Here is a 22,348-nt window from a genome sequence, read left to right as displayed (position 1 = left end):
CACTAGAATCAGGGTTTCGATACCTGCGATGGGTAAAGAACAGGTAGGCCATTGTGCAGCTTTGTGCCTAATAACAAACAAAAACAACTCCTACAAATAATTAGTTGTTTGTATTTTCTGTCGTATTTAAGGGAAAACAACAATATGGGATTTCATTTTATAACGTTACTTTAGCACACTGAATGAATTCAGATGCATTTTTTAGAAGGACTGTTAACGCACTTTCCTATACTTCAATTTTTGTGTTCTAAGTAATTACACTGAACTCCATCCTCAATGCTGTTTGCGTCTTAGACACATTTTATAACAGTTTTAGTCTACTATACTTCTGCTTTCACTTTCAACAAATTGATTGTTAGAACGAAATAGTCAAGTGACTTCATGGATAAAATAACTAGTCTTTATGTATTGCAATTTAGTTTTTACACATCTTTAAGAGTTACTAATTTTTTTATGTGTCCCAATAACTCAAATTCACAACTCACTCAATAGAACAGATCCAAATTTATATTTAACAATTTTAGATACAAAAACAGTGAAATTTAGTAAGCATATAATGACATAATACAAATGCAATACATACATTACAAACACATTTTACAGTTAATACGGCGTATTCGATTAATGCACATTTATATATATATAAATTATATTCGTTAATATTTTTTTACTTTAACAGAAAAAGGACAGTTTTCTAACAACGCTGTATAATAGCTTGACTTAGGCTAAGCTTTGTGAGTAACCATTTTATTTTTTAAAAACATAATCATCGGTCGAGATTCAAAATCTGGTTGCTCAAATATGTAAAATAGTCGCAAACAGGCTTTGAAAATAGGTAATAGTTTATTTGTGTTTGGTTAATGCCTTTAATAATTATTCAGTATTCCGTACGGTTTTTTGCACTAAAGCTAGTTATTAGGTCACAACTAACCATCAAATCAGTCTCGAGTCAGAGAGGGTTGAAACAATTGAATTAAAGTATATAATACTTGGAAAACTCATCTAAAGATGATCGGCATTTTAGTTTTGCTATTCTAACTACATTTTTAAATCACTTATAATGGAAATTTGATAATTCTTAAATATTTGAAAGAAAACAGAAACAAGGCAAGATTTAAGTGCTGTTTCCACACAATAACAAATACCTCTAGCCTTGAAGTTAGGTGCTTGATTTTATTTTCTTAAACCAAGAAAGGTAATATCTCGTCAACCGCCAGGAATCTTTTTAAACGGATCTCAGCCTGCACAAACACAGAACTAAACGTGTCGGAGTTACATGATCTTTCCTTAAGCCACTTGTTTGATATAATACCTTACACGTAGCATTCTAATGATAAAGTAACTGAATTATGCTATTCTGTGTTTTCGTAAAAAGCAAATTCATTCGATGGCTTCAGCATCTTATCTTCCTTCCAAACCCAATTCTTTGAAACATCTTCATAAATTGAACATATTAATGGTTAATACTTACTCTTCTTTAACATAGATACACATGTTACAGATGGAAATCTGGTGGCTTTAAACGTCGACCATTACAAGAGCTGTAGATAATACCTACTTTTGAGAAATCGAAACTTCCTCCTTTATTTCCGCTTAAGCAAATATTTGTATTTAACAACACAACAGTTACAAAAGTATGGCACGTTAAAATAAAATCCACGAGATTCCGTTTCGCTTGTACTGCACATGGCATAAGTGTATAAACATGGCCCCCTCAATCGAAATTCGTTCGAAATATGAACGAATATCACAATCACAGCTTCTTTCCTGAAAAGAAGGCACGTAGACCACTCGTGAGTTGACTACTTTAAAAGCCAGTATGTTTTACATCCAGGTAGTCATAAGTTTCCACAGGAGAAATCATTCTGTTTCGTCCTGTCAGTTTGAAGAGCTGCGTATCTCCATCATCTTGGCTCTTCTCTGGGAGACGTTCAGACATTTCTATAACCAACTTCGACGAGATTTCGTGATCGGCACGCAGAAGTGGAACAGAGGGCGGCAACTGAAAATAATTTGAATACATGAAATTACATCTTCTCTTAATATACTATACAAGTAATAAGGCAGTAACCTGAAAAAGATAACACAGACCTAGCAATAAAACCCAAAGTTCGTTGAACATCATTCACATAAAGTGAATATTTCGGACATTTACACATAACAAGTGTGAAATATTGAAGATATTCTCTTCAAATAATTTTATTTTCTTTCTCTTTTATTGTAAACAAGCTTTCATCCTCTGGTATATATGTTTGGATTTCTGCATGGCATAATTAAAACAATAAATTCGATTATTATCTCTCGCATAGTTTTTCAGTAAGATCTTTTGATCAATATGACACTTTGTTTTAATTAAAAACTTCACTGTTTTGATACCGTGCATGTGAAACAACTAATTCAGAGCCAACAATAACACTCATTAAAATACTATCCTTAAATCTGTATACTTCAGTAGTATGAGATGCTTTCCATATATGAAGGTAGAATCAACAAACATCAAGATGAAAGTTTATTCATGATGTTAGAAAAAACACGTAGGTTCAAGAAGTCTTGATAGAAATGAAATAAAAAACATAACACCAGCGCTTTCGAAAGGTCGACATTTCTTCTTCAGGGGCAAACTGGGAGTGAAAGTTTGTTATTTATATAATTCTGATTTAACTGTCTATGCATTAACTAAACGTATTTGATTTATAATTAGGAATGAAATATTCCTAAGACCAAATATTCCTTACAATGTCATAACTTTGGAAATTAAATTTCATTTAATGCTTAAGCTAAGGGAAGATTGTCTAAGTGCATTCTGATGTTCAATAATTAAGATGGATTCAACAGCATCTTATTCAAGTTGGTATAAAATGAATCTCAGTACAAAACAAAAATATTATTACCACAAACAATGTGTTAAACAGCACTCTAAATACATTGATTCATGCTCTTGATAAAAGAGAAGAAAACAGGTCAACAACAATTGAATTCAATAAACTTATTTGTAGTTTCAGCATATTAATCACATAATCGAACTCTTACGAAGTCTACAGAGGTATTATGAATAAAAAAGCCATTATTTTTTGACAAATGTGGTGCTGATTTTCCTATTACAAATTCAATAGGAGCTAAGGTATTTTATTTTTTATTTTGTTAGTTAAATACATTGAACAACTATTCTATATAAGTATCATTCTTAAAGTTATTTGTGGTAACTTTTAAGATAGAAAATATATCAACTCATATTAGATAACAAGTACATATGACCAGCTTACTATTACAAAGTATCACTGTGAATCGGTGAGAGAAACTATAAATAATAAGACTGTAGTGAAAAACAATTTGGTTGAGAATATGTATTAATTCCCTGCTTTTATTCAGGACTAAGAGCAAGCTGTTAAGGTTCGAACTGATATGCGATGGATGTTTTAGTGATGTGTGACAAGAATTCAATGTTAAGATGTTAGTGTGTTATTTAACACAAACAGTATTTATTTTCAAAATAAAGCATTGTGTTTGTAGCAATATTACATCTCTTCCACCAAAATCTGTCTGAGATAAAACTGCAAATATTTATATCCTCAAAATATTTTTGATATTTTTCATGTGAAAGTGATAGTCATGTGGTTAAGAGATTCGACATGTAATCTGAGGGTCGCGGGTTCGAATCCTTGTCACACCAAATATGTTCGCCCTTCCAAGTGTGAGGGCGTTATGCAGTTACAGTCAATCCCACTATTCGTTGGTAAAAGAGTAGCCCAACAGTTGGCGATGGGTGGGGATGGCTAGCTGCCTTCCCTCTTGTCTTAAACGCAGATAGTCCTCTTGTAGCTTTACGAGAAATTAAAAAACAAACAAACAGTTTACAATTTTACATAATACGATATGATGTGAATATAAAAACGAAAATCTGAGTTGTAGAAATTTCAGTACTAAAGTAAATTACTTGAGGAAATTATTACCATTAACTTCACTGATTCCAAGTCGCAAAACACATACAACATATTACGCCAGACTAATATATATATTATTCATATTTACTCTATGTAAATCGACCATTATGAGGACGTTGTTCTAAGTCTCGTGTTGTTACTGAAGCTGTACTTCTTTCATTATCGATCGTACTTTGTCTAACGGCTTTTATTACGTATTTTCCCAATACTCACAATTTTCACTGTATAACAAGCTTTTGGGAAAAACGATGAAGTAAGTCTTATATCACACATCTTGAGAAACTTTGAACAGATCTTCTACTGTAAGTGGACATATAATTGCGAAACATCATTTTTTAAAAAAAGGGAACTGATGTACGTCTATTCGAACGGGATTGTTGTGATTCCCATTTCTTCGGGTATCTTTCTTATGAAAAAATACTTTGATTCTCAGATATGGCTGAAATTTTCTGAACATTTTATTCGTAATCCCTTATCAGTGGCATCGTCGATTTGTCCATTTCGATTAAAATAGATTTCTGGGTTTGATAATTCTTTTTGTAATCCACGATTTCATTTTGCGTATGAGAGTGTTGCTCGTGTTTGACTTGGAGAGTGCTATCAATGCCTTGTATTTTGACTTTCATGCATGTCCCCTGCTGGGACAGCAGGAAGTCTTCTGATTACAACGCTAAATATCACAGGTTTGATTCCTCTAGGTGGACACGGCAGATAGCCCGATGTGGCTTTGGTATAAGAAAAACACAAAAAACACATTTAGACTGCAATTTGCTTAACCATCTCATGTATAATTATTTCTCTTCTTAAAATATTTATATACTGTGTGTGTATATATATTTATTGTAACTGATTTACTCTTATATATATTATTTTAATATATATTTTTGTTTCAGCCTTATATACATCTTTTAACTTAGCATTGCAGAAGATAATTCATTAACAAGCGAGTTATACATTGATGACTTATTTGTGTTTTAGCACAGTTAGGCTATTGTTTAGCTTTGTGCTTAAAAACGAAAAACACCATTTCTGACCAACGAAATTAAATTTTGGCTACTTCTAACCCTTAAAATTACTTTTGTTTAAACAGAAAGACATTATCGAAACTTAAGACTAATAAGATTTCACTCATAAATATCGATTCTAATTATCTTGTTTGAGAAGGAAAAGAGAGAGAGGGATCATGTCAGTGTTCAAAAGTTCAAAATCACAGTTCACATTTTAAAGCCTTAATGAGCTTAGCAAAGATAGAATTTTAAATGAAATCTAAAGCACAACACAACAATTACTTTATGTTGGAACAACTACGGTAAAATACTCTTATTATCAGGCCTTAAATACAGACTAGAAGTTAATATCAAATAATGCAGACTTGAATGAAAAACTTATAAACTTATAGGAGGATCTTAAGAATTTATTACGTATGACAGAAATTGATACAAATGTAATTGGGCCCGGCATGGCCAAACGTGTTAAGGCGTACGTCTCAGGGTCGCGGGTTCGCATCCCGGTTGTGCAAAACATGCTCTCCCTTTCAGTCGTGGGGGTCTTACAATGTGCGGTCAATCCCACTATTCGTTGGTAAAAGAGTAGTCCAAGAGTTGGCGGTGGGTGGTGATGACTAGCTGCCTTACCTCTAGTCTTACACTGCTAAATTAGGGACGGCTAGCACAGATAGCCCTCGAGTAGCTTTGTGCAAAATTCCAAAAAAACAAATGTAATTTTTTCTCAGTTATTTAATTCATCGATTTAGAATTGCATTAGTAGTACAACAGATCTACTGTTGTACATTTATTTTAGTGCCTACGTTTGTTTCAGTATAGTTTTTTAAAAATATGTAACGTATATTGTTGGATGCGTATTGCACAAGTCCCGCCTATTCTCTAAAGTTATAGAAGATTCTTGAGAGCAAGAATCAACAATACGTGGTTTTCGAACAGTTATTATTATTAATCAACTACGATCAGTGTGCTATAGGTCTCAGAAGCTGTAAATATGATTAATGCTTATTAATCGGAAACTACAGAGTTTGACCAAGAAAGCGTACAGATTTCGAATATTAGAAACCATTAAACTTTAGTAAACAAACTTCGGGCGATAGTATTTCTACGAGAATATCAGATATCTTCATCGGTAAAATGTCAGAGAAGTGAGGCTAACCAAGCTAACTAGCTTAATTAATTAATTAATGTTTTCGCGATGAATCACACGTCAAAGGCCATGTCATCGCATTTGTTGACTTGCATCCAAAATTTTAGTGAACTACTATTTTATGAATTTATGTCAATAAATTTGGAATCAAAATGTAGATTATAATTCAAAAGTTGGTTTATTAATTTAAAAGTAAATATCAAAACAACACGTATAAATATAGAAAAGTATAATGAAGACTTTCTGTAACGAGAAGAATTGGAATGAAGGAGTTTATGTATTTTTATTTGCTGTTCATGAGTTGGTTCAAAAGTCATTGGGGTTTGAGTTGGTATTCACCTAATTTGTCCGTGGTCCTTTGAAGTTTCTGAAGGAACGATGGTTGGAAGACCGAAAAGAAATACAGGAGTTACTGATTACCTATCCATGTTTTGGCTCAGACTCTTACGCAGTTGTGAATTGGCTCGAGAAAAGTTGAAGTTATTCCAAGCTAAAATGAAAAACATTTGTGACAAGGCTGAAGATCATGAGTTCCATCGTGGTTACATGGTTTTAGTATCGTTACCCCGTATGAGACATCCACTTAAAGCAAGGTATCATTGTCCATATGAGGTTGTTTCGGAAAGTTAATGATACAAATATGTTGTAAAAACAACTATTCATCTAAGGGCTACACAGTTATGTCTTATAAATATGTTGAAGCTTTGTCACATCCGAGATGCATCAGAAAATAAGTTAGGCAATGAATGTTCTTCTGATACGGATGAGAGTTGTTTTCACTCAGATACTCGCAAAGTTGAAAATATCAGACATGAATTCAACATCAAGTAATTCTGACATTATAACCAATCTTGTTTCAAAACTCAATCACTTGCCCCCCAAAGAGAAAAAATAGCTTGCTAGTTTATTAACTGAATAAGAATGTATATTTCTGGAAGTTCTTAATCAAACGAGATTCATGATGTAGATATAGGTGACGTCTTTCTTGTGAAATAGCATTCCTATCATGTGAATTTAATTAAGACTGACAAAATCTGTAAAGAAGTATCTTATACGCTGGACAACGGCATCACAGAGTCAAGTAAAAGTTACTGGTTTTTCAACGTTTGTACTGATTCCTAAATCTGATGATTTGGTTAGGTTCTGTATTTACCTTTGTAAAATAAACTATTTGACAAAGATAATGCCTATCCTATTCCAAGAACTGATGATTGTATTGATAAAATACAATAAAAACAAACAAACAGATATATCACAAAATGTGACCTATTAAAGTGATACTGGGCTGTTATCAGTCTATATGACTTATTTGTTTTGTTTTTTTCTACTGATATTATAATAAAACAATATAATACCTTTTGGGATAGAGTTCTGAAACAATGTCCAGAAAATGATGAATCAATATCTCACCAGTCAGACGGATGTTGGAATTTATACTTATGATATTGTAATTTTCAGTGTCACCTGGGAAGAACATTTATTTGTACTACATGAAGTTTTTGAGACACTTACAGAAGCCAATCTGGCTTTAAATTTGGCAAAAGTGTCTCTTGTTAAACCAAAATTGTTTACTTGGGTAATGAAGTAGGCTACAACCAATCCTTTTCCAGTTCAATCCAAAGTTGATTGTATTGTGAATTATCCAACTCTTACTAACAAGAAAGTTTGAAGAAATTTTTGGGAATGGCCGGTTATTACAGTTATTGTAAAATGTTCGCTGATATCACTGTACCATTAATGAACCTATTGAAAAAAATCAAATGCTCAAGTGATCTAAAACATCTAAATCTGCTTTTAAAAAGGGCAAATTCTTATTATGCACTAATCCTGTATTTATGGCACCTGACTTTGATAAGCCTTTCGCATTATCTGCAGATGTCAGCGATTATGGTTCTGGCACTAAAATTACAATCATCTGCATCTGCATCAAAACAACTTATTTTCATTTACAATGACGTTTTTAAACCAAAAGGGTTAAAATATAAGACTGTTAGAATAGAGTTTATCGTTGCAATACTATGAACTGAATATAGCCAATGCCAAAGAGGTTGATGGCATTTATGCTGATGCACGTTCATATGACATGTAACTGTATGATAAGATTATTTGTATTGATTGTTTTATATACTGTCATGATTACTAAAGTTCTATATTTCTTTGATAATGTATTATATACTGCTCAAAAAATTAAAGGAACAAGTACATATTTCAATATATTTTTATCATAACTTAATTTATGTATAAAACATATCCAATTGTCTACAAGAGTATTTTTAAGCTTGCGAGTGAAGTTTGACGCAACTCAAACGAAACTCATCTCACTCAAGAAGATTGCAACTCAGGTACCCTATATAAGGCTGTTACGTGAAACTATGCATTCCTCATTAATTCTCGAAACAAACACCAATATGGATCTTTTGCGGCTCGTTTTGTCAGTGTGTACTTTCACCTTGTGTACCCAAGCAGTCATGTGCCATCTGACAGAGAACAAGGTTGTCAGGGTGGTCTGGATACTGAACGATGGACTGACCCAAAGGAGGTGGGCACAACAGCCAGAGAGGACCGCTATATTGTGACTACCTATCTGCGGGTCAGGTTAGCTACGGCTCGGCCACTGCGAAATGACCTTCAGCATTTCACTGGAACCGGTGTGCCGACCCAAATAGTTCGCAATCATCTGCACGAAGGACGCTTTAGAGCCTGCGTTATTCTGACAGCGGAACACCTTGCAAGCAGATTGGAGCTTGCTCGTCAGCACCTGGACTGGGAACTTTGTCAATGTGCTACCGTACTGTGTACAGACGAGAGCAGGTTCATTGTGTCCCGTGAGAGTGTGGAGACGCCGAGGACAGCGATATTCTGCCTGTAACATTGTGCAAGTAGTCGCTTATGGAGAAGGTTCTGTATTGGTCTGAGCAGGCATATGCTTAGGTGGCCGCACGGACTTACTCATACTCAACAGGGGTGCTCTGAACGCACGACGATAGAGAGACGAAATTCTGGAATCCATTGTGAGGTCTTTTGCCGGTGCTGTCGGCGATAGGTTTATTCTCGTGCAGGTTAACGCGCGAGTCCGCATCGCCAGATTGTGTATGGACTTCCTTGATGAGGAAGGAATAGAGACTTTTGAATGGTCCGCCAGATCTCCAGATTTAAATCCAATTGAACATTGCTGGGATATGTTGTCGAGGCATGTTAGTGAACGCCAGCACCCTCCTCAGAATGTACAGGAACTCCGACAATCCTGGTAGACGAGTGGGCTTGTCATACCCCAAGATAACATCGATAGACTGATTCGGAGTGTGCCACAGCCCGTGGAGGTCACACTAGATATTGAATGTTTCAAACATTTCTTGAATAAGCGCATGTAAACTGTTTAAAGTGTTGTTTCATATGAGATATCAGTTTTGGTGATATTGGTCATTTTTAATTTTAAAATGGAGAATTTCATTTCTCCATGTTTTAGCGTTCACCACACATTAAAAATGGATACAGATGGGACTGAAATGAGGCAAATTACCTAAGAAATAAAAATATATTATTACGTTTGGTTTGTTTTCTAATTTCGCACAAAGCTACTCGAGGGCTATCTGCGCTAGCCGTCCCTAATTTAGCAGTGTAAGACTGGAGGGAAAGCAGCTAATCATCACCACCCACCGCCAACTCTTGGGCTACTCTTTTACCAACGAATAGTGGGATTGATCGTCACATTATAACGCCCCCACGGCTGAAAGGGCGAGCATGGTTGGCGCGACGCGGATGCGAACCCGCGACCCTCAGATTACGAGTTGCACGCCTTAACACGCTTGGCCATGCCGGGCCAATTCGTTTGGAACACTGAGATAAATTATACAAGAAAATGTGTTCCTTTAATTTTTTTTAACAGTTTAAGCCAGGTTTTAATTCTTGAAAATGAGAGATTTACTACTATATATCTATTTTAATATCACTGTTTGATTAAGTTAAATACATATTTAGAAATGTTTATTTTGTTGCGTAAATCGAAGTTACGAGAAACTTTTCTCACGACTGATAATATAACCAATGCGACATTCAACTGAACAGTGTACATTATTAGTTTGTTATAGTTGGTATAATATAAATCTCTGAAACTATAACCGTAATTAGCGCATATTAATCAGGAACTTTAGATACTTGACCAGGAACGTTTATAGTTTTTTAACGTCACAAACCGTTTAATTTCAGTGGATTCACTTCACACATTAGTATTTTTACGAAAACATAATAAAACTGCAGCGGTGAAGTGTGATCAGCAAAGAGTTAGCTAGCTTCTTGTTAAGTGAATTGCACCTGCATCAAGTCATAACTAGCTCGCTCATCATGAACCGTCAATAAGACATCAAGGATGTTTCAGAACAGAAAGAAAACTCGATATTGTTTGTTAATTTGTACATAGATCAATGGCGATAAAAAGAAATAGCAGCAGAATGTATGCAATGCTTGGAGTAAGACAGTTGTGGAAATATTACACAAAATACATTTGAAAAACGCGGTTTTTCAATAACTCTCAAATCACAGATGACAAACTTTATGTAAGTAGCTGAAGGGTAATAATAAAATGAGGTAACTTTTAAATGCTTAAACTCATAAAATTTCAATAAATCAAAATATTGTAAAAATAATTGATATTTTTACGTTTTAATCTAACTCAAGAAATATTCTCAACAAACAACTAATGAAGGAATACAAAATTTTGCATTGTAAGAATAAAATAAAATATTCTACATACCTGTTTAATTCAATAACTAACAATATAACAACCAATATCGCCATCAAAGCTTACATAAATAAGTTAGATTAGGGAACAGAATAATATAACTGAAGATTATCCTTTTTAGGAAAAGTTTACATGACAAAAACTTTCCTTAAAAACTGAAGCTTGTAAAAGAAAGTAATTTATTTTTCGATTTAAGCTTTAAAATGTCACGATTATTTTCCTGTCCACTTTACTTTCTAATCCCAATAGAGTTAGTTATTACTTTGTTCCACATTTTAGCACTATGAATATTAAATACATCCCAGAGAAGTGTACAAACAACTATAGTCTCTCCCATTGAATACGCTCATCACTATTCCTTTGTTTTCTTCATTCTCTTGTTACACATTCTTGGCTTTAAAAGGTGCCCATTTTAAATGTTTTTTTCTTCTTCGACATTGTCAAGTATTATACATTGATAGCTCTAACATACGATTAACGTTTAGCTGTTAAAGCGATATTTTAAATGGAAAAGTTAAATCTCATCTTGAGTTTCTGTCTTTTCATATAACTTTCGAAACTTTCTCCACCCTACACATATTCTAATGCGACGTATTCTTTAATTTTTATCTTATTTCTAAACTCTGCTGATCTTTTGTTATCATTTATGTCATTCAGTGTTCCGAATAATAATTTCTTTTTTACTTATCTTTTAACTTTTTGGTTCTACGTAATGTTTTCAATTCTGGATAATTACTTTTAACAATAACGTAATTAATAACTTAATATTTATAAAAACGCATATTTTTGACGCAAAGTAAATGTATGGACAACATTTTCTAAAAGTTCATGAAATGCTGTGTATATATTTAATTTTTTGGGCTTTTGTTTTGAAAATTAATCTATTTTCTTTCATGAAACAAGGCAACTTCTTTTGAGAAAGAAATAAGCTTTTTTGTTTTTTGTAGATAACATATACCAGATGAAACAAAAGTGAAGAAAACATGCAATTTTTTTACTCTTGTATGAGCAGAGATCATAGCTTTTAAATTTATAAATTTAATCTGGAGCACAATGACAAAAAGTAAGAACGACCGGATGTATAACATAAGGAAAATAGTGTGATACATTTGCAAAATAACCAATAAACAATTGCATAACAAATAAATAAATAATTCAAAGATCTATCCAGTTGAGAAATTAACATGAGGTTCAGCAACTTTTCCTAATTTCAGATCTCAGACTCTCTGAGCTTCGCTGAATATATATGTTCTACACAGCTTTATATAGTTATCATTCCGGACAAAAATCTGAGATTGCAGTTATGAGCTGTATCTCTCTTTCCACATGCTCTTCGTATTTTCATATTCGTACTAAGCAATACAAAACACACTACATAGAAACGTTTTGTTTATCCAGTAATATATAATTGTCATTAAATGACAATATATTGTTTGTTTTGAATTTCGCACAAAGCTACACGACGGCTATCTGAGCTAGCAGCCCCTAATTTAACAGTGTAAGACTAGAGGAAAGGCAGCTAGTCATCATCATCCATCGCCATCTCTTGGGCTACTCTTTTACCAACAAATAGTGGAATTAATCGTAACATTATAAAGACACTACGGCTAAAAGGGCGAGCATGTTTGGTGTTACGGTGATTTGAACCCGAGACCCTCAGATTACGAGTCAAGTGTTTTAACCACCTGGCCATGCTACGCCACAATATGTTGTAATCACTTACTGAAAGTTTAATATTTATCTTCAAAGTATTTGCGAAACATTTCTGCTTGGGAGTTTTAGACATTTAGCTATTATTATATCTTTATTTATCTGTTTGATTGTTCTCTTCAATATAAAGCTGTACAATGGGTTTATATGCACTTTGCTCACATCAGGGATAAAGTTTCGCAGTTTATCATACCATAATAGAATATTTGCTTATATGATACTGGAACAACTTTTTTTATTATTCGATGTGCAACTCCCAACTTCGTGAAATGTTATCAATTCAGAGAGGGATTTTCATAAGACATTTTATTCATTTATCCAATTGAAATTTATTTCTAACATGAAAAATTTAACTCTTATTTACTTATTAGTCTTTGATATGAAAACCTTTACTGTGTATGGTACTACTGAATTATTTAGCTTTATTGAAGGCTTTAGAGTGTCAATTACGTGTTAGACACGTAAGTATGTGAATTAAGTATGTGAATACTGATCCAAAACCAGAAATCGATAAAATTCATCAGTATAATTATTTTTAAACGTCTAAATTTTAAAATTTAACAGAAATTTATTTTAATATATTTGTACTAATTATAGTTGAGATATCATCAAATTGTCCCAAGAGAAAATAATTAAAGAAATAGTAAGTTCATAATTAGTGGGATGGATGAAAATTATCACTCGTGTTACTATATTTCGAGAATATAAAAAAAAGAGCTTGTCAATTTTCTATAAATTTAACAAGTACAATAATCTTTAATATCCTCAAGACAGGCTTGATAAGGTTTTGTAGAAGTCCAATACAGTTCAGTTGGAATAACATGCAAACAGCTGCCAGAACACTTGACTTTCCTGGTGACAGAATAAAAGTAATCTCAAAATTACAGTAATTTAAGATAAATAGATAAGTCAGAGACTGTGGAGCATACATACTTATTAGAATTGGTATTTGAACAAATCTGGAATTAATGTGTATTCGTGACTGTTTCACATAACATTCCTTTTGTCAAAATTGTGTATTACCATTAATTTTAAATCAATTTGGAAAAAAAAAACATATGTAGTGCATACATGTACTTTTATCTCTCATACGAGCACGTAACTCCAGTGAAACCGATACATGAACATATCTCGTATAACTTCTATGAATTTTGCCGGAAAACTATTCTGTAAGACTCTGTCGTTAAAACGTGTACGGAATTCACTGGTTGAAATTTACCTGCTAGAAGCCTGTTCCATTCTCACTCTGTCGGTAGAAAGAATGTGAAGAAAATGTTTTGTACAGATGCTAAACTTATATCAAAGTTAGAATTCTACAAATGTCTCTCAACTGATATTAATTTGTTCCCAATTTTTTTTACAACTTTTAAATATTTTTAAGATAGATAACTAGGCATCTAATCATCATCACCCACTGCCAAGTCTTGGACTACTCTTTTACCAAAGAACAGTGGGAGTAGCCATCACATTAGGCGCCCCCACAGCTGAATGGTATGAGGGGCATTCGAACCCGCGATCCTCGAATTACGAGTCGAGTGCCTTAACCACCTGGATATGCCGGGCCCCTATTATTTGGAACTGACCTATTCCTTTAAAAAACAATCAAGTTTTTTTTTTTAAATATGATCGTAACTTTCTTCTCTATTACAGTGTTAATATATTCCTTTATAGTAACGCCATAAAAAATATAATAAAAGTTTTTGTCATCACTAACATGTAGTCAGTACTAAGCACATTATTTATACTAATTTATTAATCTAATATCACGTTACGCTAACGATCTTTAGTGGAAAAATTTCACAAAATTCAGCAAATTTGTGCTCAAAAGTTAGCAATGAATAATGCATAAATATTCCTTTATTCGTCTGAAAATGTGAGTTAGAAATTTCCAATGTAGTTAGTTTGCTTGGCCAATCAATACTTATATATCTTTTCGCGCTTTCACCATATATTTTTTGCTGCTCTAAATCAGTCTTATTTAATCTGAATATCAAAGAACTAAAAGCGGGCCACTTTTACTCTCAGATGGAGCAATAGTAAAACTTTTATACAGATGGCTCATGTGACTTTTTGCATTGGGTTAATAGAGCAAAAAATTAAAAATAAGAAGAAAGTTTTAATTTTCTTATCAAAATTATAGCAAGATTTCCTTAAAGAAGAAAGTTCATATATCGGCAAATATTATTTGTTTATTATAGATAATAAACAAAATATCAAAATATGTTCATCTTGTTGAAATTAAAAAGCAAAATAACACGCGCTTATATAAATTATGCAAAATATTTGCCTTCCCCATTAGCACAGCGATATGACTGCGGACTTACAATGCTAAAAGCCGGGTTTCGAAACCCATAGTCGGCAGAACACAAATAGCCCATTGTTTAGCTTTCTGCTTAATTCAAACAACAAAACAACAGCAAATTACTTACTTCATTTTATGTCTAGTTTATTCAATTCTAGAGTAAGTTAAAAAGTTTTATCTCTAAGAATGGAATTATATGTTGGTAGAAAATCTTAAGGAAAGTCTTCCCAGTAAATTACACTTAACAGCTCAGCTGAAATGAAAGAATCTAATGTTCCATGTGCCCCAAAGTAAAATAGAAAAATAACATTTAGAATATTTCCATCATCAAGTTCTTATCATACCTTTTCAGTTTCTACAGGATCCCAGCTTTTGTAAGCATCAGTAGACCCGTTTGGTCTTTTGTTATTCGCCCAGTTTATAGTTTCATTCTCCTTAGGAATATCATTCGATGTACTTTTACCTAGGAGTTACATAAGAGAATTTTTCAAATGTAAATATTTTAAACCTGTATTTGTTTTATTAAAACATAGGTTTACATAGTTAATAATGGTAGAAGTAACACGCATTTATTCGTACACAATATCTTACAAGAAACTATATAAAACAACGATGATCTTATTTTCGCAAATGTCTAAATATTTTACAATGAAAAAAATGTTTTAATAACTGTCATAATAACAATGAAATAAAAATACTTATTGATAGATTCTTAATAAAATCAACTATTAGTTGCTTCTTACCTTTCTGTCTGTGGTACTGAGCTTTAATTTTCATCGCAATGACGATAACAAAGGCTATGACTACCAATCCTGCTACTATTGCGACGAGGACGATTAAAACTGGACTAAAACGCATCTGCCAAACAGCATCTGAAGACAGAAATAATAACTGATAAAAGCTTACGCTTTTGTTTGTTTGTTGTCAACGGGAAATGAGTTATCTGTCTGTTGCCTACTACAAATATAAAAGCTCGATTTGTAGCGTTATGAACCCTCAGACTTACTGCAAATACACCGCAGATCTAGGTTTATTTAGACAACTAATTAAAATTACTGTATTAATTGTGTCAGATACATTACAGCTATAAAAAACTCGTAAAACATACTATTACACAATGAAGATGCATCGAATTTAAATACTATTATTATAAAACAGAATGAAACATTTGATAAAATATAATTGCAAAATGAAGTGAATAATATCTAATATAATAAAGATTAGAAAATTAATAGTATATTAATATCCTTCAAAATGATAACGAGCGCAGTTCATAGATCAATAAATGAAAATAAAAATTGACCTTCTAAAAGTAGACGATAATTATTTGTATACGGTAGTAAACAAACATTACTAACTCTTATGTGAAAGCTTGTACGATATACTTGTTGAAAAATGTTAATACATTTCATTCTATGTGATTGGTTTTTCCTACGGCTATATGGGTACTGCAGAGTTAAAACGTTAAACGTTCTTCTTATCACAACAAATACAGGAAACAAAATAAAATCAATGACCTAACTGTGAAAAAAATACTTGCCATCTCACTGCAAATGTATGCTTGAAATCACTCGAATAAACCTTAAGTTACAAAAGTTACATACCTGGGTTTAAACACTAATGAGAACTAGAAACTACGATTTATTTTATTTTTTGATTTCTTGACTTTATATTTTGAAACAAAGTTTCTAATTGATAGATAAATCCTAGACTATGGTTAAGTATTAAAAAAAAAGTAATATATCTGATGATCTCTGTGTGTGTTTTCTAATAACAAAGCCACCTAGGGCTATCTGTTGTCTCCACCAAGGGGAATGGAGCCCCTGAGTTCAGAGTTATAAATCCGAAGATTTACCGCTAATGATCTGAACTTAGAGTTTTTATTATATGTTCAACTGGCAGAAACTCAAACATTGTTTAATTTCAGGTATGTGAGGCTGGTATCACATTCTCCACGGTAGTGGTCTTCCTAACTGTTACTCAGAAACCTCGTGATTATCTGATGATTTCCGAAATAAACTTATAAAGTCATCTTTAGTGAATCTACTTAATTTTATACTTGTCTTTAGAAACTAAATCATAACAAATGTTTATTGTCTTCATATACTAGTATGTAAACATTTTATGCGAAAGTTTACACATTAAACATTGTTCTCAAAGTGTAATATTCCAATGTGTTCCATAAATTATAAACTATGTTAGTTGTACATAAATTAACAACGGTATTTACAGGAAGTTAAGTAACAATGTTGAAAATGTTGCTTAACGGTCTAATACAAAATATAACATTAGCCAACAAATCATGTTCATCAAAAATAATTATAAATAGCTTAGATAGCTCTTAGGATGGTGATTCCAACTTTGTTTTTGTATTTCTTTACCACATCAAGTTTTCATGATGAGACCAATCAAATTTGTATTAATTATAATAAGGAGGGTTCACAAAATAGTATTGTTTCCTATGCCTATGAGACATTCGTGCCACCTCGGATCGTTACATTAGACGTGACTGACATCAAAGAAACACATACGAACCAGAAACGAGTAGTGTTCTGTGTTCCTTTAGTCGCTCCAAATATGATGTTTTCCGCCACCTCTCCACATTAAGCTCGGTTTAATAAAGAATTTTGTGAAAGCGATAGATAAGACGAATTCGCGATGGTTCCGATATCTTTTTAACAACTTTCTAAGCTCTATTGAAGGAGAAAATCTTTGTGGGGCTTGAAATCATGGAAGTTCTGCAGGATAAAGGCTTTAAAATACCTTAATGTCTTAGAATTAATAGCATTACAGGCTTTGAAATGGATCTGTGGAAACTTCTTGAGTAATCATAAGTCTCCCGCATACAAAGATGGAGTCCAGAAACTGTTCGATGCATATTAAAAACTGAACATATCCTTTAAACATTTTAAACCAGATTTAATCCCAACAAACCTTGGCATGGTAAGTGACAAGCAGGTGAAACGCTTCTACCAAGACATTTAGGAAATGAAAAATCGCTAATAAGGTTTCTAGAACGAAAGTATGATAGTAAACTACTGCTGGGTGTTATACTGCAACAAACTGGAGAAAGGTAACAAAAGAAAATCGTTCTCGTAACGTTTTCAAGTTGTTGTGCGTTCCTTTTTTCATAAGTGTGTATTGTATATATTTAACCAAGTGTATGGGGTGTATTATTGAAATTATACTGAAAAATGAATAAAGTTGCAACGTTAACTAGCCTAATGTGTGATTGTTACATAAATTGTACTGAAAATAACACCAGTCAGATTTCGATAACTAGATGTACCTGAAGAAAACCCATTTGATTCCAAATGGGTTAAAGTAGTTTAGAAAAGTGTGATTACATCAGTAAAAATAGAAAATGATCGATTTTGTTGACCAATATAATCGGCCTCTAAACAAGTAATCTTCGTTTTGTACCAAGTCTTTATTGACAGGTTATTTTAGATTGAATATTCCAAGATAGTACGCGTTTGGATTCGAAAATACAAAAGAAAGGGTGTTTTAACAAAACTTCAGTTTGAAGTGAACAATTAGTTTCATACACTGTTAACTAAATATTCACATCTTTACCTTGATGCAATTTATTTTTATTGATGCCGTTCGATGTCGTTATAATAGCATGATATTTTGGAGAGTGACTTTTTCTGATACGTAATTACCCAAATAAATTTAAATATTGAAAACAAAAATATGAATTATATTAATGTCTTGAATGAATTAGTGCGTTTTATTTTATGTCAATGTAGTGCTTTTGGCGATTGACTAGTAATAATTTATTTCATAATAATTTTTATTATTGTCATTTCCAAGAAAGTTTTTTTTATATAGAACAGTTATTTGCAATCCTACTTTCTTCTTTTTTACCTCTTCTGGACTGCGTCTGTGGAGCTGGTAAAGTACTTGTTCGCATGACAAGAGGATGACTACGTCCTTTAGAGTTCACAGCGTATACAACAACTAGAAAGTTAGTTCCTGCCGGAAGGTTCTCAGCTTGAAACGTTGGTTCTGGTGCTGTTATATTGGCCCTTAAAATCTGAAAGTTCTTGTCATGTACTTCCATTACAAAATATTGATTAAGACCGCCATTGTTTCCTTCGATGCACTCCACCTCAATAACATGTTCTGTTTGATTTCGCAGAGAACAGTTTTTTAATGTATCAGGAGGACCTAGTAGAAGACAATTTAATATTGAGACCAATAAAAAAGAAAAACAAAATTATTAAGCTAATTTTTGTTTATACTTCTTTAAATAAAGGATTACTACCCAGACTTACGCGGCAGGCAAACTTCTTATGAAAGGAAAGGATGGAGAAAGGCTCACCTTGGATGTCTTGTAACATCTGTTACTGACTGTACACACAAAGATATATTACAGCTTCTTTCAAAGAAGAAAATTGCTTCTGGAACATTAAATAATTCCAGGTTTTGTTCATAGGTTCGAGATGTGTCGTTTTTATAAAAATCCGGTCACAGAAAAAAACTAACTATATTTCCTTCCAATACAATACTTCTAATATAAAATATAGAATCAGAAGTAAAAAAGTGTTAATAATAAATTAATATGACCATTTCAGTACTGACGTCATAACCTATGTAAAGAATGTGGTGCGTGTGTTAAAACTACATTGAAATATTATCATAATAAGTTTGATTATATTCAAATTATAAAAGAATAATGAATGATCACTAATAATGTATAACCACTTTCAAGTCGTCTTATTAGTGTATAATTTTTAAGCATTCAAATGATTAACGTTTTCAAATTGAGCAATTAATAAAAATGTTGATTGTTTGAGCATTTAATCACTTGTTACATGAATTTTAACTACAGTATATCATGTTAGAAAAACGTAACGTTGGAAATTTGTGGTTGGTATAATACTTAAATCAAATGTATTTCTACTGAGATATTGTAATAAAATACCGATTTTAACTAAAGTCTGCATTCTGCATCACATGTCTAAACACTAGATCGTTTTCAGATTCCAAATTAACATTTCAACATAAGTATACATATTTGTTATTTATCGTTATTCGCCTTTTTTATTCTAATCCCTATCGTGTAAAATCCTTCGGATTCGTTACCTAAACTTTAAGTTTGTTTTGAGCATTTCAGAAATTCGTAGTAAAACTTAAATCATTTTTCAGAAATAAAACTACGTTACTATGACTTATTATATTTTTGTTTTGGAGTTATTAATAATTCATTTTACACATACATTTTATTTTGCATTTAATAATTCAAATTATAAACCTTAAACGATCTTCATTATTCAAGTTTCCAACATAATAATAAAGATAATTTTTACCAATGTTACTTATTTGATTACTCAAACAATTCGATGTTACCTGCTGGGACCACTTTGAAAACGCACGGTTTTCTTTGAATGCCAACTTTGTTGCTAGCCCAACAGAACAGGTTACCATAATCGTATTCTGTTCGCGGAATGAACGTGGCTGTGCTTCTTGTTTCATCACTAGTAAACGTCACTAACTCTGGGATTTCTTTGGTACTATTAAATCTCCAGTGAAATGAAACGTTGCCTGGATCAGCTTCAACCTCACACAAAACTTTAACAGATTCTTGACGAGCTGCTCCGTATACAACTTTTTGACCACTCTTACATCTTGGACTGACTGGAATGTGAATAAAAACGTAAAACAGATAATAACATTCATAGAGGAAAAATGTACAAAACATGTTTCTTCCAAAACGTGAGAACTAATAACAATTTTGCCTTAATAAAATTAAAGCTTCGTTTGTGAGTTGTGACACGAAAATAAATGTTATGTGGAGGGTGAGTTAGTAATATTTGAGCGATCTGGAGTATGAAAATCAACAAGTCACTTGAAAACTGGAGCCTCCACAAAACTGAATTGAACGACAAGTATCGAAATGGAATTTGGTTGTACGATGTCCCAAAATTGGTAGCTTTTGGGAAAGTGAGTAACATCCTTTTCTGATGCAAATTATACTTACACTTGAATCATACATATGTGTTCATACCGGTAATTTATATTTTATATGTAAGGGGTATCTCTGTATTATAAGAATCTACGAACAAAGGTCAGTGGTAAAAGAACCGTTTATATTTCCCAAATAACAATTAGCAACATAATCATAGAATAACTCTTTCTGTAAACGATTCCAACAGAGTAGGAGATCACAAAGATACGACTGTCAGTAATAATTCAAGTTTAACACTAGATATATTACGAAACACTTCACAGTCCTAGGAGAGAACTTTTTATAATAGAATCTTAGCAGTTGGTTTAACGTTAAGATGAACGATTTAGATAGATCATCATCGGTGATGGGAACATTATCTATAATGATAAGATAAGACTCCAAAATTGTTTAAATATCAGGCATTCAACTTCTGTAGCGTTTTAGATATACAGAAGTAGTCTTTCTAGGTCTAAAAAAGAAATCTAAAAAAATAACAAAAAACATTTGATCGCAACAGAACAATCCTTTTAAAAAGAAATATATACCTGTCATACCAGCTTAGAAAAGTCAGTAGGAATTGTATTCTTATATATATATTTCTGCTGTGCTACTAATATTGTTTTACTATCATAATAGGAAATGTAATGACAACCTCGAGATGAGGTCTTTTAGTCGCCATTGTAGAAGGATTTTTTTCTTATTATTATTTATTTTGTACTTTTATTCTGATAATGTTCATCTTCTCTCCACTGTCTGCACGCAGTGAAGGATAGTGCAGATGTCAGTCACCTTCTCACCACTATCTTCAGGCAGTGAATGATAATACAGATCTAAGATGTTGTGGGCTTGAGTACTCATATCATTCTTTTTATTTTTTACATATTTTATTCTATTATTATTTATATACTACATGAAAGCTAACATAGACTAAACTAACAGATAATGTATCTTCATCACTATGTGAGTCTACCTCCTCAGTCACCTCCAAAAAGTAAGACAGATACTATATCACAAATTATAGCTTGTGTCATGCTGACTTTGACTTTTTTGTTGAACAACACTTTTCTTTATGTTCTATTTTGTACTATAAATACATTATATTTCATCATTAGTTTGGTCTTGCTGTCTGTGACGCAGTCCTTTCATTTCAATACAAATATTAACTGAACTATTTAGATAATGAAATGCCCCAAGGAACTTATATCGCTATAAACCGGGTTTCGAAACTAGCTTTGGTTAGAGCACAGATCGCCTATTGGATAGTTTTGCACTTAACTACAAGCAACACGATAATGTAGTTTATCTGAATAAACAATAAAATATCACTAGTTTCCATGTTCGAAACGTTAAATTTAGCCATTACACAAAGCTCAATTATTTACTGAGTCGATCCAGTGGTAAAGCTTATCGATGATGCATTTGCAGTTCTCCAGTTGTACTTCTCCTGGGTCATCCATTGCAATGAAGATTTGGCCTTCCAGTAAAAACTTGATTATGATTGTTTGCTGCAAACCACAAAGATACATAAAAGGTTACGTATGCACTGTCGA

The 22,348-nt window shown here is 32.6% G+C and overlaps 1 protein-coding gene across 1 annotated transcript in view; it reads right to left on the bottom strand.

Annotated features, from left to right (window-relative positions):
* Nucleotides 1-493: 493 nt before the first annotated feature.
* LOC143225194 (protein turtle-like) overlaps nt 494-22,348 on the bottom strand; it is a 112,509-nt gene continuing 90,654 nt past the window's right edge. The window contains exons 7-11 of the mRNA XM_076454177.1: nt 20,198-20,485; nt 18,713-19,015; nt 15,586-15,714; nt 15,187-15,305; nt 494-2,002 (exon numbers count right to left, since the gene is read on the bottom strand). Of these exons, the coding sequence (XP_076310292.1) occupies nt 1,808-2,002; nt 15,187-15,305; nt 15,586-15,714; nt 18,713-19,015; nt 20,198-20,485 (1,034 nt within the window). The 3' untranslated portion in view covers nt 494-1,807. The remainder of the gene's footprint in view (nt 2,003-15,186; nt 15,306-15,585; nt 15,715-18,712; nt 19,016-20,197; nt 20,486-22,348) is intronic.

Source organism: Tachypleus tridentatus, chromosome 9 (genome assembly GCF_004210375.1).
Source record: "Tachypleus tridentatus isolate NWPU-2018 chromosome 9, ASM421037v1, whole genome shotgun sequence".
NCBI lineage: Eukaryota > Metazoa > Arthropoda > Merostomata > Xiphosura > Limulidae > Tachypleus > Tachypleus tridentatus.
Note: the sequence above shows the minus strand (reverse complement) of the source record. Positions and strands in the feature narration are given on the sequence as shown.